The sequence below is a fragment of the Ammospiza nelsoni genome, chromosome 8 (genome assembly GCF_027579445.1).
Source record: "Ammospiza nelsoni isolate bAmmNel1 chromosome 8, bAmmNel1.pri, whole genome shotgun sequence".
Lineage (NCBI taxonomy): Eukaryota > Metazoa > Chordata > Aves > Passeriformes > Passerellidae > Ammospiza > Ammospiza nelsoni.
Window position 1 is genome coordinate 2,512,198 of NC_080640.1, and position 19,595 is coordinate 2,531,792.

General features: G+C 43.2%; 1 protein-coding gene across 2 annotated transcripts in view; it reads right to left on the minus strand.

The window, feature by feature from the left end:
• The window catches only part of DOCK1 (dedicator of cytokinesis 1), a 278,470-nt gene that overhangs the window by 112,290 nt on the left and 146,585 nt on the right, over window positions 1–19,595 (minus strand). For both annotated transcript variants that reach the window (XM_059476562.1, XM_059476560.1), the window contains exons 28-29: window positions 12,685–12,786; window positions 7,699–7,793 (exon numbers count right to left, since the gene is read on the minus strand). In XM_059476562.1, coding sequence (XP_059332545.1) covers window positions 7,699–7,793; window positions 12,685–12,786 — 197 coding nt within the window. The remainder of the gene's footprint in view (window positions 1–7,698; window positions 7,794–12,684; window positions 12,787–19,595) is intronic.

The window sequence follows — 19,595 nt, forward strand, 5'->3', positions numbered from 1 at the left end:
CTATGACCAACAAGGTAATTATTTTACTGCTGAAAAGCATTATTCTGCCTCTAGACCACAGGAGGGATTAATCATGACCCAAATAGATGGAAGGAGTGCTCAAAACAGGAGCAGATGGATTTGGGAGGGCTCACACCTCACACACACATCCCAACATTGGCAGCCTCACCAGGTGCTTTTCAGAATCCCAGACTGGTTTGGGTTGGGACCTTAAATCCCATCCAGTGCCACCCCAGCCATGGCAGGGACACCTCCCACTGTCCCAGGTGCTCCAGCCCCAATGTCCAGCCTGGCCTTGGGCACTGCCAGGGATCCAGGGGCAGCCACAGCTGCTCTGGGAATTCCATCCCAGCCTCTGCCCACCCTACAGGGAACAATTCCTTCCCAAAATCCCATCTACCCCTGCTCTCCTTCCATGACTTTTCCATCCCAAATGATCACAGACTGCAGAAATTAAGGAGAAAACCAGACCATGGAATCCAGAGGGCTGCCCCAGCTGCTCATCAGCTCTCACAACCACACCATTATCAATATTCCATCAATGCCAGGGACATCTCTAACTCCAAAGGCTGGCAGAAAACCACCTGATATAGGGTGGAAGCCATCACGGGAAAAGAGCAGCTGCTGAAGAATATTCCTTCAAGGGACCTCAGCTCTTTGAATTAGAAAATACCCTGTTATTTCAAACACAGTCAAGTATATTCATTTTCCTCCCAGGTGCAGTTAATTTGACAGGTACAATGCTAAAGCAAAAATCCTGCAAGGTCTTTCCTGAAAAGGTCAGTACATTATGCAACGGGGTTTTATGACAGCAAAAAAACTCCCTCCATCTACAGAAATTTTAGATGATTTACAGAAATTTTAGATGATTTATCAATGTGCATTTGTGTCTTTTATTCCCAGATGAAGAGCAAACTTTGGGGCACACGAGTTAATTTTGAGAGTTGTTTTTTTCAGGAAGTTCTAAGCTTTGAAAATTGTTATTCTCAGTCTATACATGGGAAATAGGGGGAGGTTTTTCTATACAGAGAAATCTTCAGCACTAAAGAAAAACAAAATTGCTCCCATTTGAAGTCTTATTGCATTCCAGCCCTGAATTAAATTATTTGATTGTTCAAGCTGCATGTCTGGACTCTTAAACTTTCTAAGTAAGCACAGAGTCCTGTAGGAAATGCATTAATAGTCAGAAAAAGTAGCAGCAATTCCTTCTAATCCAAGCTTTTTGTACTGTTCAAACTCTTCTTGAAACAATGCATCCCTTGGCCTCCTAAAACATAATTGCATTTCAACCACTTCCTTCATCCCAATTGCAATTTGGAAATGTAAAGCAGTCACCCCATTCCACTAAAACATATATTGAGGGAATATTTAAGTGATCAGGGCCCCAGTGATAAACTTGGAATTTCAAGTAACATCCAATAAAATTGAGTGGTTAAGGTTGGTAAAAAACCTTTAAGGTCATTGAGTCCAACCCTCAGCCCACCTTGTTCCAGATGTTTTTGGAACACTTCCAGGGATGGGGACGCCACCACTGCCCTGGGGAGTGCTTCACAACCCTTTCCATTAAAGAATTTTCCCTAATCTCCAATCTAAACCTCCCCTGGAGCATTTTAAGGCCATGAATAATGTCTTTGAACATGGAATTAACACAGGCGTGAACCCACAAAGGGATTTGGGAAATGAAATGATGATTTTTAAAGCCTTTTTTCCTGCTCCCTTCACCCCAATCCCAAAGATTCAGTAACACCTGATAGACTTTGAAACTGGGGTGCCCTGCTTTTCCTGTAGTTTGCAATCCAGAATCTTTGCCATCCTTCTGGCCTCTTTTCCCCTGTTATGAAAACTACCCCTGATCCAGCAGGAGCTCGGGATGGATTTTAAATCAGAGCTTTTGCACTTGCACTCATCTGATGGATGCGACTTGACTGCTCAATTATGTAAGTGCAAAGAGCCTATTTTCATACATTTATTAAAACCATCCTGCTTTTGTTTCCATAAGCCTGCCTCGAACCCAGCACAATATCACCATGAAGCCAAATTTCCATAAGCTAAGCCCAGATTTCAGTGTGGCTTTGGGGGCCTTGTCAGGAAGGATAAACTCAGAGCTGGGAAGGTCCCGAGCTGCGCAGAAGCTGCTGCGGCTCCTGACGCACGTCAGGGTTTGCCCACTGCTGATGGATGGTCACAAACATCACTGGAGGTAATTCTGAGAGCACAGCACGGATCTGACAGGTACTGCTATGACAACAGGCAGCACAACTGCCTACATTTCCCTGGAAGCTCCAAAAATAAACATTCCAGGACATGTTTATCCCGAGCGGCTCCACCGTCCTTTGTCCTCCTCTTTGCAAGGCTTTGTTTTGGCTTTTCATACAGAAAATTCATTGAGATTCTGGGCTGGTGGGCTGGGTTTGGGTGGGGTTGAGGGCATTTTCTTCATGGAAGGTGTGGGGTGGTGGTTTGGATTTGTGCTGGGAACAGGGGGCACAATACAGGAATATTTCCGTTGCTGCTGAGCAGAGTTTGGGGCTGGGACAATTCCCTGAGGAGCTTTTCCAGTGCCCAACCATCCTTTGGGAAGAATCTTCTCCTGATTTCCAACCTAACCCTCCCTGACACAACAGGTAACACCCTCCAGATTCCCTCCCCAGGCCAGCTCTATTTCCTCTGGAATAAAAAACCAACAGAGACAAGAAACCTCATTTTCACTGAGAGCATCTTATCCCTTTCTCTCTGACTTCAAAAGGCAAAACAAACAGGTATTTTATGTAAATGTGGACATTAGAAACAAAAAATAGAACAGCAAACATCAAATTCCTTTTTCATAGGCAACTCAGCTTCCACTGGCACAGCTGCAGATGAAAGTAGCAGCTACAAATTAATATATCATAAGGTCTTACCAAAGGAACTGAATTGTCTCAAATGCCAAAAGTAAGACCAAAGACTAAATTATTTTCATTTACGGAACCATAGGGAGGAATTGCTTTCATGTTCTGAGTTATGTGTTTAGGAGGAACCTAAGTTTAGCTTGTCAGCTTCTGACAAAAGTTAACAACAATTTCTAAAACATTTCAGAATAATTTCCAAACGTGCTTTCGATGGGGGAATGGAAACAAGACAAAATCACAAAATCCCTGCCTTTTTTTGTAACTGCTTTTACAGTTCCAACTCCTTGTGTGTGCTTTCCTGGAGATGCCTGGAATGAACAATCTGCCTCCAAAGCACTTCCCAAGCCTAGCCAGAAACACAGGAAAACTCCCTGATTGCTTAAAACTGTTAAATACAGATATTGTGGCTTGAATTTCCTGAAAATGTGGGCACAGACAAACCCTACAACAGCTGGATTTTTAAGGTGGAAAAGTATCCTAAAAGGAATTTTAAGACACTTCCAGCTCCTCCTTACAAGTGCATTAATGGTCCCTTATCCACCTCTCCCATCCCTCAGTGTTTTTTTCCATCTCCATTCCTTGGATATTGTTGTTTACAGTAAACCAGGGGAAGATCTGGACCAAAATTTGGAAGTGAAAGGAAAAGCCACTGCATCAGTTTGAATATTCTTTTCTTTTACCCCAAAATGCTGATGAGCCACCTGCAAACCAATGTCACCTTGAACACAGTGAACACCTTGAACACCTTGAACAATTTAGTGGCAATTCCACCAAACTGGTAACACCAACACCTTGGACTCGGAATCAAAAAACTGCTTTGTTAAAATGAGAATTTTACTACATTAGACAAGTCAGCAAATAAAGTATTTTACAAAAAATGAAGAATTCTCTTGTTAGATATGAAGATTTCTTGTGTTCGTTTTGGCATGAAAGGTGGGAACACAGTTTGGCTCCTTGAGGTGTTGGAACTGAGGCATGGGATGTCATCCTGAGCTTGGGATGTGATCCTGAGCTTGGGATGTGATCCTGAACTTGGGATGTGATCCTGAGCTTGGGATGTGATCCTGAGCTTGGGATCTCATCCTGAACTTGGGATGTGATCCTGAACTTGGGATGTGATCCTGAGCTTGGGATCTCATCCTGAACTTGGGATGTCATCCTGAACTTGGGATGTCATCCTGAACTTGGGATGTCATCCTGAGCTTGGGATGTCATCCTGAGCCTGGCACAGCACTACTGGGAGGTAGAAAAGAGAGAACCCTGATGTTTTTATGCACTGGACCAAAACCAGGCAGGCAAAGTTTTCAGAATAATTTCTGTCACTGTTATGAGCGCACAGATTTTTATATATATAATATATATAAAATATATATATATTTCTATATATTTATCCCACTGGTGAAGGTCAAAAAATAGAATACTAAATTTGAACTAAACTTATATTTGCAAATATTTCCTGTAATCCAGTCATTCACAAGCTTTTCTCCATTTCCACTCTTCCCCCATGGCTATAACTTTATCTCATCTAGAATATTTGAAGCCACTGCTTAATCCAGAGTATTTTAATCTGGAAGCAAAGCACTGCATGGAGAGGAGCTTTAGGAGAAACGTCCTAAAGGACTGGTCTAAATAGGAATTAGAGCTCCATTTTCCAGCTATTTTTAATTCTCTTCCCATTGTTTCACACTACCAGATACATTCCATGCAGGAAACAAATGAAATTATGGATACATTTAAAATTGAGTTCCCTTGATTTGGTTCATGGCACAGAAACTGCCCAAGGAGGTGCTTTCAGAAACGACACAAAATTGCACATTCAGAGTTATTTCTATGGAGGGGATGCCACAGCTTTAAAAGACAAAATTTCTTCTTAAATTTCATCTGGTTTTCTTCAATAAAACTTTATAAGGGTGGAAATAAATGGAGCAGATGGACAAAACAAGGTATTTTACAATGCAGCTTTCTGGGCTAGGAAACCACGTTAACTCCAACAGGAAAAATGAAAAGCACAGAAATCAACTGAGAAGAATTTCCAAAGGAGCTGGTGCAATGGGAATGGAAGAAGGAGGGAATTAGGGATGAACAACCCCCCTTAGGACATCTGAAGATCCTCTTTAACACCAAAAAGGCTGGGAAATGTTTTTGTTTTAACTTTAAATACTACTCAGATATTCTGCAGACACTGAGGGGAGGCAGGATGATTCAAAGATCAACACATCCCATTTCTGCTTCCTCAGGACTTCATGCTCAGCATGGAAAAGACAAGACTATTTTTAAGGATAAAAATTCCAAGTGTCTGTCCTAACTGTGAACCATCATGCTTTGAATTCCTCCAAATTTTCCACGAGGAACTGCCTGTGGAAAGAATTCCTTTGTGCTGCTTTAAGGAAAAAATCAGAAGCAGGGAAAGGTTCTTTTTGTACCTTTGCTCTTTCCTTTGCTTGGCCAGAATTTCACGGTGCCAAATAAAACCCAAGGTGAAATCCCTACCCCAGTGAACACTGAGAGGTCACCTGGCAATAATGTGAAGAGAACACAATTCCAGACTGGTTTGGGTGGGAATGACCTTAAATCCCACCCCTGCCATGGCAGGGACACCTCCCACTGTCCCAGGTGCTCCCAGCCCCAGTGTCCAGCCTGGCCTTGGGCACTGCCAGGGATCCAGGGGCAGCCACAGCTGCTCTGGGCACCTGTGCCACGGCTGCCCACCCTCACAGGGAAGATTTTTCTCACCAGTATCCCATCCATCCCTGCCCTGCGGCAGTGGAAGCCATTCCCTGTGTCCTGTCCTGTCATTGTCACCACTAGAAATGAAGGGATGGGACAATTTTCAGGCTAAGAACGATTTACTGCTCAGACAAACATCAGTCTCAGAGTCCCTGAGATTTCAGAGGAGCAAGCATTCGGCCATAGCTCAGAGCAGTCACAAGTTCTTTGTTACAAGGCAATCTAGAACTTTCTAACCCAATGGACAGCTGCCACAGGGTTTATTTTGCTTTTCTGACCCATCACCTTTACTCACTTCTGCTGCACTGAGGATGCTTTTGTCCAATGGGCTTCTGTCTCACAGGCACACATCTGCTTCTGTTCTAACTTCTGAACTCTCAGCTCGTTCCATACAGCCCCACCCCTGCATTATAAACCTTCACCATCTCAGCAGTGCAGTTTCTCACTCACTTCAGGCAGATTCTTACTTACAACTATAGAAATAGGAGTTTATGGTTTTTCTGCTTAATATCTGTGTATTGTATTTTTACATCAATCCAAGGCTGCAGATCAAACCCTCCAGTGTCTGTTTGGGAGTTTCTGTTTTTCTGATTCCCACAGTGTCCCTCCATCCCTGTCCCCAGTCCCTCTCCAGCTCTCCTGGAGCCCCTTCAGGCCCTGCCAGGGCTCTGAGCTCTCCCTGGAGCTGCTCCTGCCCAGGTGAGCCCCCCCAGGTGTCCCAGCCTGGCTCCAAAGGGGCTCCAGCCCTTGGAGCAGCCCCATGGATCCTGTCCATGAGCTCACTGTCCCTCCTGTGCTGGGCTGGCACAAGGAACACTCCCTGCAATCTGACCACACTGTAACTGCCCTGTCTCCATTTAGCAAAGCCAGTTAAAGCATTAAGAATGTCCAACCACAAACCTTCCCAATCCTGTTTCAATCTCTCCCAAACTTCAGGAACCCCAGAGTTCTCCTGTTCACAGGTAACACATGCTGGGAGGGTTTCCCAACACCTCCAACACAGCTCTGAAGGCACTCAGAGTTGCTGAAGCAAAACCACTTTCAAAATGAATAAAAAAAGAAATAAATCCAAAGGGCTTCAGATGTTCCTCGTGAGCTCTCAAAGGGCTCCTTATTTCAAACACCAGGTGCTTCCCAAGCATTCCAAACCAGCAGGAAGAACCCAAAGATGGCTCAATCTCCTGACTCCTACTTATTCAGAACAGATTTTATTAGGGAGTTAAGGAGACTTCAGAAGCCAAGATTAAAGTTATGGTGCATTTTTATAAGGAGAGCAGGAGCTGTGGTTCAGGATTTTATATAAGGAAACACTGACAACTTTACAGCCATGGTAGCTTCCAGTAAATGCAGAAGAGATTTCTCCAGGCAACTGGTAAATATAATGTTTTTCCCTTATACTTTCATCTCAGTACACATAAAAGCATTTGACACATTTAATAAAATGTCACCAGCATAAAACACTGCACAAAGAAATGCTAAATAATGACAGAACTGCAATTATTGGGGAAAAAATGAGCATTAGGAACACTTTCAGCCTCTCTCTACATTACTGGGGTGATGGAATTTGGATTTAAAAACTTCCTTAATTCTTCTTGAACCAGAGAAAACATTCCTGGACATACAACTCCATACAACACCACCTAATGTGAGGTCATATGCAAAACATGCAATTCACCCTCCAAAGAATAAGATATGGATAGAAAAATATGTAATTCACCTTCCAAAGAATAAACTGAATTACTTTAAGATTTGGATAGAATTTCACTGCACCTGCAGTCAGCTCCAAAGTCCAGGTTCTCAAACTGACACCACCCTAAATTTTAGGTGGCTTTCAAGATCCCCAAACCAGGCCACTACAATGCTCTTCCAGAGGCAATATTTCAATAATTCTTTGCATCAGAGGAGGAGGAGAAGGCAGGGCAGGCTGGCTGCAGCTGCTGTTTCCAGGCAACCCCGGAGTTGTGGAGAGCTCTGGAGCTTCTCCCTCTGTCCTCAGCTCTGGAGCCTCTCCCTCTGCTCTCAGGAGATGCAGCCTCTCCCTCTGGACTCAGGAGAGCTCTGGAACTCGTCCCTCTGTACTCACTTGTTCTGCATCATGTTCATGATCACCCAGTCGAAGGGGTAGACGTTCTTCCCAATCAGGTTCTTGAACATGATGAATGTCTCCATCAGGAAATCCTAAAAGAAGAGATAATATTTGGAGAAAATGGGACCGAGGAACTCCAAGGGGTGGTGGCAGTTATTGATGATTGCACTCCAAAGGGGTCTTTGTGCTCTGCTTCATCGAAAAGACATTTTTCATTAAAAACACACCTAAATCCTACTCAAGCTCATTTATACATGATGCCCATAAATCCTACAGTAATTTCATTTCAGAAATTATAAAAACAGTAATCCCACCCTTAAGCAAAGGGATTCATCAAGAGGATCAATAATGGGATTCATCAAGGTCAAGCACTGGCTCACCAATTATGCAAAAGGAGTTTTTACTGGAAAAACCATCATTTTTTTCCATACTATGGACAAAACCACCCAGTTCTTCAGTGTATTGTGATACATCTGTCACAACATATTCTTGGGAAGTTGATAAAAGCACACTGGTTCATGGAAAGAGGAAAAGAAATCAAAGCTAAATATTTATTTAACTCTTAGGATTGCACTAAGAATGCTCCCAGAAGTCAGGTGATGAATAATCCCTCCCTTCATGGATATTCTCCAGAAACTGAGATTATTTATGAATTAAAATAAAAACATCTCCCAGCTCAAATCATCACCCCTCACCTGGGGCAGAGGACAGACATGGCTTGGACATCCCAAAATTGGGAGGGACCCTCCCTAAAGGGAGCAGCAGGAATTGCTTCTGTAAGTGAAAAGCTGCCCAAGAACAAGTTAATTTAACAGCATAAACCAATTTATTTCCACACAGCTACAAACACACAGTTCTTCGGAGCAGAAACTTTGTGTACTTTACAATGTAAATCATCTCCTACAATTTGGGAATCTGTAATTGCTATCTAACAATTTCAGTAATATCAAATGCTGCGAGAAAGATAAAGGGGAAAAGAGAACTTCATGCAGAAAGTCCTTGATCCACTTCACACAGAGATAAAAATGAACTTTCATTCCAAGGTTAGAATATCTTCCCTTTGATACAGTTTCTCAGCAATGGTATTTATCTGGTCTATCTTTAAAATGTCAAATGCCTACAAAAAAAAAAATCCCCAATATGTTCCATCAACTGGACTTTTAACTAAGACTGGTTTCTGTGTAACCTTTTCAGTGAGAAACCAATCTGAAGTCCCTGCTCTCATCAGTCTTTGTTCAGTTCTGAGAGCCAGGATCTTCAGCAGATTTATCCTTTAATCCACTGTTCTGTTCAAATGTTTTCCTGGCTCAGAAATTCCCCATCAGTGGATGCAGGGAGCTGCAGAGACTCTGAGGACATGGCTTGGGGATCAAGAACCCCAGAATCCCTGACTGGTTTGGGTGGGAAGGACCTTAAATCCCATCCCATTCCACACCTCCCACTGTCCCAGGGTGCTCCCAGTGTCCAGCCTGGCCTTGGGCACTGCCAGGGGTCCAGGGCAGCCACAGCTGCTCTGGGAATTCCAGCCCAGCCCAAAAAAGGGAACAATTCCCAATTCCCAATCTCCCATCCAGCCCTGTCCCCTGGCACTGGGAGCCATTCCCTGTGTGCTGTCCCTCCATCCCTGTCCCCAGTCCCTCTGCAGCCCTCCTGGAGCCCCTTCAGGCCCTGGCAGGGCTCTGAGCTCTCCCTGGAGCTGCTCCTCTCCAGGCTGCTCCTTCCCGATCCCCATCTTTCTGCTGGAGGCTCTCACTTCCCAAATATTGCTGCAAAAGCACACTGTGCAAACATCCCCCCTGGATTCAGGGAAAATGAGCTCAGATGGGTTTGTGTGACTTAAACCAACCCAGTTACCCCAGCTGATTCTGACCAGCTGACAGCTGCTCTGGGCACCCTGTGCCAGGGCCTGCCCACCCTCACAGCCAGGAATTCCCAATTCCCAGTCTCCCATCCAGCCCTGCCCTCTGGCAGTGGGAGCCATTCCCTGTGTGCTGTCCCTCCAGGCCATGGTAAATATTGTCTCTCCGTGTTTGTTATCTCACAAAGCAAGGTGGAATTTCCCCTCTCTGCAATTATCCCAGACCCACCTGGACCCTGCCCTGGCAGGGGCTGCACTGGTGATTCCCAGAGGTCCCTTCCAACCCCAGCTGTTCTGGGAACATCCAGGGAACTGGGTTCCACCATGTGCAGAACATTCCTGGTGAAAGAGCTCCTCTGCCATTTTACAACATCAGCAACAATCACAGAATCCCAGAATTCTGAATTGGGAAAAGCCCCCCATGACCACCAAATCCAACCTCTGATTGAGCACCACCATGCCCAGTGAACAGATCCTGCTGCTTTGGCATGGATGGACAGCAAGTCTGGAGCTGCTCCTGGTTCAGGTGTCACCACTGCCACCACTCCTCCACCCCACAGCCTCTCCTCCAGCTCAGGAAGATCTGCCTTCAGTTAAGAGCTCAATTTGCACATTTCCTGCTCGTTTTTTCTGTGTTTGGGTGACAGAATTCCATTGATGATGGTTTGGTTCCTTCCTGAGCCTGGGGGTTCTGACCTACTTTGCTGATTCAGCTCTGCATCTCCACCCCCTGATATTTACATTTTAATAACCCCACACTCACCCAGGTACTTTAAATAATGCTCTGTAACAACCGAGCTAATTATTGATCAAATAAAAGGCTCCTGATGCTCACCTGGGGTTTATGCACTCATAATATTGCTCTTTTTTCCATTTTATGGTTCTCATAGAAAAGAAAATGGTTTGGATGAATTAACCTCATTTTATGAGGAAAACTCAGGGTTTTTGAGGGGCTGGGAAGAGAGGGAAGCCAGCAGGACAAGAAAAATCTACTTATTTTCAGAATAACTGGAAGCAGGACAAATATTTCTGAACATAAAAACCTGTACTAAAGGAGGAAGGGTTACAACTCCTGCTCTCTCTCCAACTACAAATACAAATCCTATTTAACAGGAAATAGAATTCACAGCAGGTAAAACCCCTAAAAAATTCCCATCCACTGATGGAAAGGAAACAGCCTGGGCTCAGCTGAGATTCTCCACATGGCAGAACATTAACAGGCACTTTTTGTCAACTAAACCAAATGTGTCTCAAATAAAAATATTTTTTACCCAGTAAAAAGAGGGAAAAAAATCAGTCCCAGAAATAACCTCCCTGATCTCAGACAACATTTCATCTCAGGATGACAGCAGAATCACAGATTTTGATTTTACAGAATCACAGCAGAGTCTGGGCTGGATGGGATCTTAAAGCAAGAAATTCCTCTTTGAACAGACATTCCTTAATAAATCTAAACTCTCTATTCTGCAGAGAGGTAAAAGACTGGTTTTATTGCACTCCACCTCATCTTTTTGAAGACTTTTGAGGCCAAATATGACCATTATAATAATCTAAACCTGCCACCTACATAACACAGACCATAAAGTTTCCTCCAGCACTTCCAGCCCTGAGCTTCCAACTCCTGCTTGAGCAAGAGCAGAGGCTGAAGGAAGATTTAAGGATCTCCAGTGGTGAAAAAGAAACCACAGCTTAAGTTTTCCCTTTTTCTTGCCTTTTTTTTTTTTAAGAAGAAGCTTTTCATTTCTGCCTGGCTGAATTTAGTCTCAGTTCTAAATCACTGATTTGTGATTAAATGGAATCCTCTGCAATAGGAGGTGCAGTTGTCCCCTCCAGCTCTGGGTTTAAAAGCAAAGATTCCTGGATTTCAGTTCTACTGGCTGAGTCAAATGAGAGTGGCACCAAAAATTGCTGGGTTAAAGAAGTGAAAAAATCATAGAAAAACAAACAGAAAAAAAATTTAGTTTACTCCCTGTAGTTTCCTTTACTCACAGGGTCAACAATGCTCTGCCAATAAACCTCCACATCTTAATGAATATTATTTAAAATCAGCTCTGAGCTTTAGAGATGCCAGAGCAGGTGCAAAAAGTGGCTGAGAAATGGAACAGGGCAAAGAGCTGAAACCTTGCCCAACACAGGCAGAAAGAACATAAATTCAAGATAAACTGGGAAGTCCAAACATTAAAATCACACAAAAGAAAGATCCAGACTTGCGTTTCTCTTCCCTCTGCTGTATCCACACTCTTATCAGCCCTTTATCTGCACTTAGTTTGGGAATGTTCTGCTCTCTGCTGAGCAAAGAGCTCAAACCTTGCCCAACACAGGCAAAAGGAGAAAAACACAAATTCAGGACAAACCGGGAAGTCCAAACGTGAAAATGACACAAAGGAAAGGTCCTGGCATTGTTCTGGTGGGGCTGGAGGAAGAGGAGAAGCTGAGGAAGGGCCCAAGCCCAGCTGGGTGGCAGAGGGGATGATGTGTGGTCACTGCTGGAGCTCAGCCAGGGGGTCGGTGTCCCCTCCCAGCCCTGCCTGGCCATATGGCAGTGCCACTGCCAGGTTGTTACAGACTTATCTCCTCAGCTATAAACTCCCTTCTATTATGCTTTAATTAACTTGGGTTGTTGCCTTAGCCAGGCTACCCAATGACTCTGAGAAGACAAATTTCAATTATTATTGCTTATTTAACAACTAAGGGCATCTTTAAGGTTAAAGTGTTTTGCATAAAAGGGAAAAGGGAAAGTGAGCAGATCTCTAAGTAAAAGCTACTTCAAGAAACAAAATCAGGACATCTGGAAGATTTAACACTGAAAGTTCCTTTCCTAAGAAAGCCTTTTTTATATTCTTTTTCTTCTTTCCTTACCAGATTTAAGTAATGTCTCATCACTACTATTTTTACTGTTTTCTTTTAATTGCCTCCAATCCACTGCCTCATGTTTTAAAGCACTGAACAGCTCCAGCTGTACTCCTGTGCATGTCACAATGCCTAAAAAATTATTTTCTATTAAATTTATAATGCCAAACACATTTTGTTCACATCTCACAAGTGCATTTAATGACCAGTAACAGGAAAAAAACCCAAACACAAGCTGAGCCATCTTATGAAGAGATAAAACAAATGAAACTCACCACAACATCCGACCTCATCTTGCCGAAAGTCTTGATTAAATGGGCATAGTGGTAATCCTCCATTTGCCTCAGGATGGCTGTCATGCAGGCCACAAAACTCCCCTGGCAAAAAGCAAAGGAAAGCAATCCATTATTTAGGATAATGCAACACAATACTGGCCAGCAAAATATAATATTGCTAGAGAGAACCACAGAATGCAGTGGAGATAATTCTATCATTAAAATTCATTAATGGATATGCAAAATTCTGTCAAGGAAACAAAAAAAAAAACCCTTCTCAAAAAGTTTCCAATTTCATGGGTTTATCACCGAAGCTTTTGCGACATATTCTTCTTCTAAAAATTGCTCAGACATTAAAGTGTCTGCAAGGTAATAAACAGCACTCCTAAAAATATCACACAATATCAGCATTTGCATTTGGAAAGTCAATATTCTGCTCAAGGAAGAAATCTTTTCAGAATTATCATATTGAGCATTGAGCTAAACCAACCCCAAGTTTTCATTTCGCTGCGTGGTATTTTCAGATACGGTGATGCTTAAAAAAACACCACCAAAATCCAGTGAATTCCATCAAACCAGAAGAGCAGAACCATCCAGATCTCTCTAAAAACACAGAAAGGGTGAAAAATGACTAAAATAATGTTTAGTTTTTCCTTCTCGTGGGTGAAAGTGTTGTAGTAGAAACAATCCAACCCATTCCCAAGGTTCCTAGATGTGGTAAAATGGAGCTTCTTGTCCATCCTCCCTCTCTGCCTATCTGCTAAGAGCCTGTTAATGATGTCCACATCTTTCCTGGTCTTTAATGCAGGAGGAAAAACATTAAAAATTAGTAAAAACCCCTTCAGAATTACTTAGAAAATAAGTGATTCTTTCTGTGGTTTGATAGAATTGCAAATCCCCATCTCTGTGCTGTTTTCCAGGTTATTCCATGCCACAGCCCAGAAGAACACTCAGGAATTTTCTCTTCATAAAGGCACAGAGCCTTTATTGTTACCTTTAAGTTCAGCATTAATTTCAATTTAAAATCTTTATTTCCACATCAGTCCAAGTAACTGAGATTAAACCTGAAATGACACTGGGTCACCTGCATGTGCTCTGAGCCCTCTTATTTACAGAATTTACAGGTTAACCTTAAATTCCACCTGATCAGCACTCCTGGAATTTGCTTTTCTCCTGCAATGGAGCTGAGATCTAAACTCCTACAGGACTGATTTTGTCCATGTGGAATATTGGATTTTCCAGAGGATGCCAAGGTACTTGATGGGAGCTCTGTGGCACCTGCAAACTCCATGAATATGGAAGCAAAGTCCACCTGAGCTGCTGTTCTGGGACATCAAAAGAACTTTCTAACAAGAACAGAATCTGGGGCTCTACAAAGACAACATTTCCTACTATGAAATGGAAATAAGACAGGACCATCTCAAAATCCAAACATTAATTGTCAAATCAGTGCCTAACGAGCTCCTGGCACAGCAAACACTGGGTTTGATAGGAGCCAATAGGAGAGCTGGGTAAAAACCTGGAATGGCTGCTGGAGCTAAAAATAAATACAACAAGCCAATAGAAATGGAACACGAACAGGAGGAAATTCTGTAGGGCTGTAAGTTTTAGTTAAAATGACAGAAACTTGTTAAATTTTGTCATTTCAGCTCAGGCTGAGCCCCCAAAGTGGTGCTGAGCAGACTGGGTGCTGGTCTTTAAGCAGTTATCAACACTTCTTCCTGTTTCCCTGCATCAAAATAATGATTCATGCTCATCTTGGTGTTTATCTTGGCAATAAAAACACTTCCTTTGATACAGAATTGTTCCTTGAATCCAACATTCCATCACACACACACATCCCTGCTCCAATGCTGATCTGCACATCCCCACCTGCAAACCACTGCTCAAGGTTCTGCTGGAAGGAAAATCTATTTAATATTAGGAGGAAAGTACAACTACCAGTCATCATTTCCTTTGTGAGGTATCACTTGCAGCCAGCACACTCTTAATTACAGTGCTAATAAAGGTTTGTAATTATTTAGAGGTAATATTTGTACTCTAGGTGTTTTTAATATGCTCTAACTAGTTAGCAATAGCTAACAACATGATTAGATTTTAATCTTAAGTTGATTTTTAATCTTTAGTTGTATTTGGAGATCATTGTCATCATCTACAGTCCAGCACTGGAAGCAATATATAGAAAAAAGGTACCTAATTCTCTAAAAAATCAATTTCAATTTAGCCATAGGAATAATTGCAAAGCTGTGTTTACCCAAGCAGTCCTGCAAGGGGTTTCCATTGTGCTGGGCACTTCCCAGCTATTTACTCACTGAAAGAGTGGCAGGCCTTACCCTGCAAGTCCTTCCCTACTGCAAAGCTCAGAAATGAGCTGGTCACACAGACAGGAAGATCATTAAAGAATATCCACTAGAGAAGCATTTTGCCAGCAGGTTGCTGCAATTCCTGCCTCTCCTGGATTGTTTCTCCCCAAACCAGGGACACTGAGGGTCCCTCTGGGCCAGTGGGGCTGGGAAGTGCCTGGTGGAAAAGGGCCTGGGGGTGCTGAGGGGTTGGAATGAGCCCAGGTGTGCCCAGATGTGCCCACATGTGCCAGAGGCCACTGGCTCCTGGACTGGAGCGGGATTTGTGTCACCACAGGCAGCAGGAACTGTCCCCTGATTCCTGAAGCTTTTCCCAGGAGCATCACACCAGGAAGGGCAGGAGGAAGACTCAAAACAAAGCAGAATCCCCCCCAAGGCACAGAAATTTCTCTCTATGTATAACAGTTCTCTTCATGTATTTCTCACACTACTAAAACCAACATTTCTTTTTTCATAATAGAAAATCCCACAGTAAATTCAGCAGCACCTTCAGAGACAAAACTATTTCGTGGCTACAGCAGCAGGATAAAACCAAGTGCAAAATGTTGCCATTTATCCCATTTTTTACTGAATACACAGAATATTCAATTTCCTCAGGACAAACCTTGCCTCTTGAACAAGAGAATAAAACATGTGAGCCTTTCTCCTTGCAGGAACAGAAGCTCACACCTGCAACAGTGGCAGTGATAAATATCTGGGCAGTCTCCTGCTGCCACAAACATTCATTTGAAGCATCTTTTTGCCAATCAAGATGCAGTAAGGTATTTTCAGTGACAAACTTTGCTTCCAGAGCTCCTGGAAAAGATGTGAAACCTCCTTTACCTGACGTGACTTAAGGAGTTCAGAGCCTCCCCAAGCAGCAAAACCAATTTTAGGTCAAGCCAGGGAAGTCCATGCAGAATGCAGAGCTCTGACATGGGAGTTTAGAGGTGAAAATGAGTTTATTTAGTCTTCAAACCTTGTTTTACACCATGAAATACTTTACAGATCCTCATTTGATCTCTGACAATTCTGTCTTGGTGAACAGAAAACTTGTTTTAAAAGGAAAACTTTTCCAGCACTGAGTCCCTGCAGGAGTGGATGCAGGGAAAGCAATTTGGGAAGGAAATTAAAGGGGTTTCACAGAGATCACAACCAAAATCCAGCCCTGATTGTGGCCCTGGCATCTGAAGGAGCTGAAAAGAAAGGGAGAGGGAATATGGATACAGGGAATGGCTCCCAGTGCCAGAGGGCAGGGATGGATGGGAGATTGGGAATTGGGAATTGTTCCTGGCAGGGTGAGGAGGGGCTGGGATGGAATTCCCAAAGAAGCCCTGGATCCCTGGCAGGGCCCAAGGCCAGGCTGGACACTGGGGCTGGGAGCACCTGGGACAGTGGGAGGTGTCCCTGGGATGGGATGGGGTGGGATGGGATGGGATGGGATGGGGTGGGATGGGATGGGATGCCATGGGTTTGGATGGGATGGGATGGGATGAGGATGGGATGGGATGGGATGCCATGGGTTTGGATGGGATGGGATACCATGGGATGCCATGGGATGCCATGGGTTTGGATGGGATGGGATGCCATGCAATGGGCTTTGAGGTTTTTCCAAACCATTCCACAATTCTGTGATTCCAAGATCACAGCAGCTCCACTGAAATTCCCTTTGCACAAGGTTTATTTGTTAGGAAGTTGATGGTAACACAGTGGGAATAGACAAAAAAATTTCCCTGATTCAAAAGTGCTTTGCATCAACTTCTGTAAAAAGCAGGTGAAAAAAGTTAATGAGATGTTTTAGCAACACCATTTATCATCTTTCTAAGGCTCTTTTGCAAAAAAAAAAAAAAAAAAGTCCATTTTAACCAAAAAAAAAGTTTCTCTTTTAAAAGCTCCATGCAGTGTCAGTATTGAACAGTGCCCTTCAATGGAACCCACAGTGCTCAGGAGTTCTCAAGGTCAGTACATTTATTTCTGGTTTTCTAAATGCATTTGCCTTTCCTCATGGTTTTTTTTCCTCCCTCTGCTACACTAAACATTATTTCACTGAAAATCTACAGAACTGCCCTCAATAAATCTGATTCAGGTATCTTGGTTTACACATCTATTAATGCTGATAATAAAATTATAAATGCAGTCATAAAATACAGAAAACAACTGAATTTATGGGAATGGCCAGTACTCAAACAGTAAAAAATAAAAAGGAAAACCCATAAAAATGTTTTAAAGTAATTTTGCAAAAATGCAGCACTGAATATGGAAATATAACCCTGGTGCCAGTGCCTCACCACCCTGACAGGGAAGAATTTTTCCCTAATATCCAATCTAAATCTCCCCTCCTTCATTTTAAAGCCATTCCCTGTTTTCCTGTCACTCCATGCCCCTGTAGATATTTCCTTCAAAAAGTCACTGAGGAGGAACAATAAAACCAAAGCTATGACAATGAGAACCCCTATTTTATTTATCAAATACAATTAATGTTGGAAGCGTTGTAAAAAACTTTGATACAGACCAGGAAAAGAATTAAAGGACAAGATAAACCTAAAGAGAAAATGATAGCTGGTGACAAGTGGCAGTCCCAGTAATTGGGATAGCCCACAGGTATTTGGGATATTGTCTCTGCAGTACTGAGGGACCACTATGACAAATTATGGGAACAAGAGGAAGAGAAATGATCTTTTAAATGATAATCTTCACACCAGACAGGTGATGCTGCCAGATGAATACACTCCTAAAAGCAACAGCCATTTTGAAGACAAATGATCCCACTTTTGGTGCTTCTCATCCTCCTGTTTTAATGTAAATTATTTAGCAGCTGCTTTATGGAGGGGCTCAGCGAGCATGAGAGATAAGAAAGGTGTGCAATCCAAATTTAATTGATGAAACCACGCAGTTCGCAGATCCCTGGATTAAAAAGCTCCTTGCAGGAGGAGGTCTCTTTGGGGAGGCTTTTGCATTTTGTAATTAATTCCTACCTTTGGTTCACTCAGCACATCAACCCCCACACCATACCCTGGGGGCTGTTCCCTCCCCAGGTTTTGGGACAGAACACAGAGGACATGGGAAGGTTTATGGGATGCAGGCTCTGATGTGCTGCTGTTCTCAGCTCTCTGAAGGTGACCCAGTCCTTGCAGACAGGAACTACTGCCAGGCTCTCATCAGTGGGGAAAATAAAGGGGAGGGCTCTCTCCACATTTGCATGATATCAAAATGAAATCCCCAGCACAGGCAATGTTCTCATTCCCTCCTCCCAAAAGAGCAGGAAAGTGATGAAATCCAGAAAGACTCATAAGAAGCTGGTCCTTTGTTCTGACTTCTCTGACTTCAGCTGAGTTTTCTGTTATATTTTATATTAGAGCAGCAAATTAATGCTATTTACACAAATGCATGTATCAATAACGGTAAATAAGAGAAATACAATTTCCAGACAGGTCACATTTCAAGTGAGAATTTCTGTTCCAATATTGACAGATAAGAGGAGCTGAACAGATTAATACCCAATAGCAGCAAAGAGGGGATTTCACAGGAGTGAAATTGTTCTTCTCTGCCTACAGGAATGTCCTCACCTTACCTGGTTCTTCCCTTGGAATTTGGCTCCTAAATCACTCATTCCATCCCTGCCATGGCAGGGACACCTTCACTGTCCCAGGTGCCCCATGTCCAGCCTGGCCTGGGACACTGCCAGGGATCCAGGGGCAGCCACAGCTGCTCTGGGAACTCCATCCCAGCCAGGAATTCCCAATTCCCAATCTCCCATCCAGCCCTGCCCTCTGGCACTGGGAGCCATTCCCTGTCTCCTGTCCCTCCATCCTTGTCCCCAGTCCCTCTGCAGCTCTCCTGGAGCCCTTTTAGCCACTAGAAGGGCTCTGAGCTCTCCCTGGAGCCTTCTCCTCTCCCAATTGACCAATCCCAAATCTCCCAGCCTGGCTCCAGAGCAGAGCAGAGCAGTTTTTACCTCATCTCACAGGCACAAATTGTCTCTTAGCACAATTTTACTTCACCTGTAACTTCTGCAGATTGATCAATTTTATAGAATGTGTGCAAGGTTTGCAAGGAGCAGAGGAAAACTTCCACAGCATTTCCCTTGTCCAACAGAGATTCATAAGCTCAGGTTTCTATATTTTCCAGGAGCTGTCTGCAGGTGTTGGGAGAAGCAGCCATATCTGCATTTTACACCCTCTCAAGGAACACAGACCTGTTTAATACCTTACATTTAATTAAAGGGAGCAGTAAAGCCCTCATCTGCAGAACCTGAACACAAGAATATGTGGGCTGAGAATCCAAGAATGACCCAATTCTTCCTTAACATTATTAAATTTGAATTTTGTTTCTTATTAAACTCACAGCAACTCAGAAGACTTTGGGGGATTCTCTCAGACAACTCAGTGCTAAACAATGTGCAGTCTCCAGAAGAGCTTCAAAGGTGCCTCATGAAAAGAACATGAAATCAATCTCTAAGCTGCAATCTAAGCAAAAGATGAACTTTTCTATTGTGGAAAAGTGAATTAATTAAACCCTTCTTTTATTATCATTTGGGACGATGACCAAAACGTTCAGCAGAATAAGCTC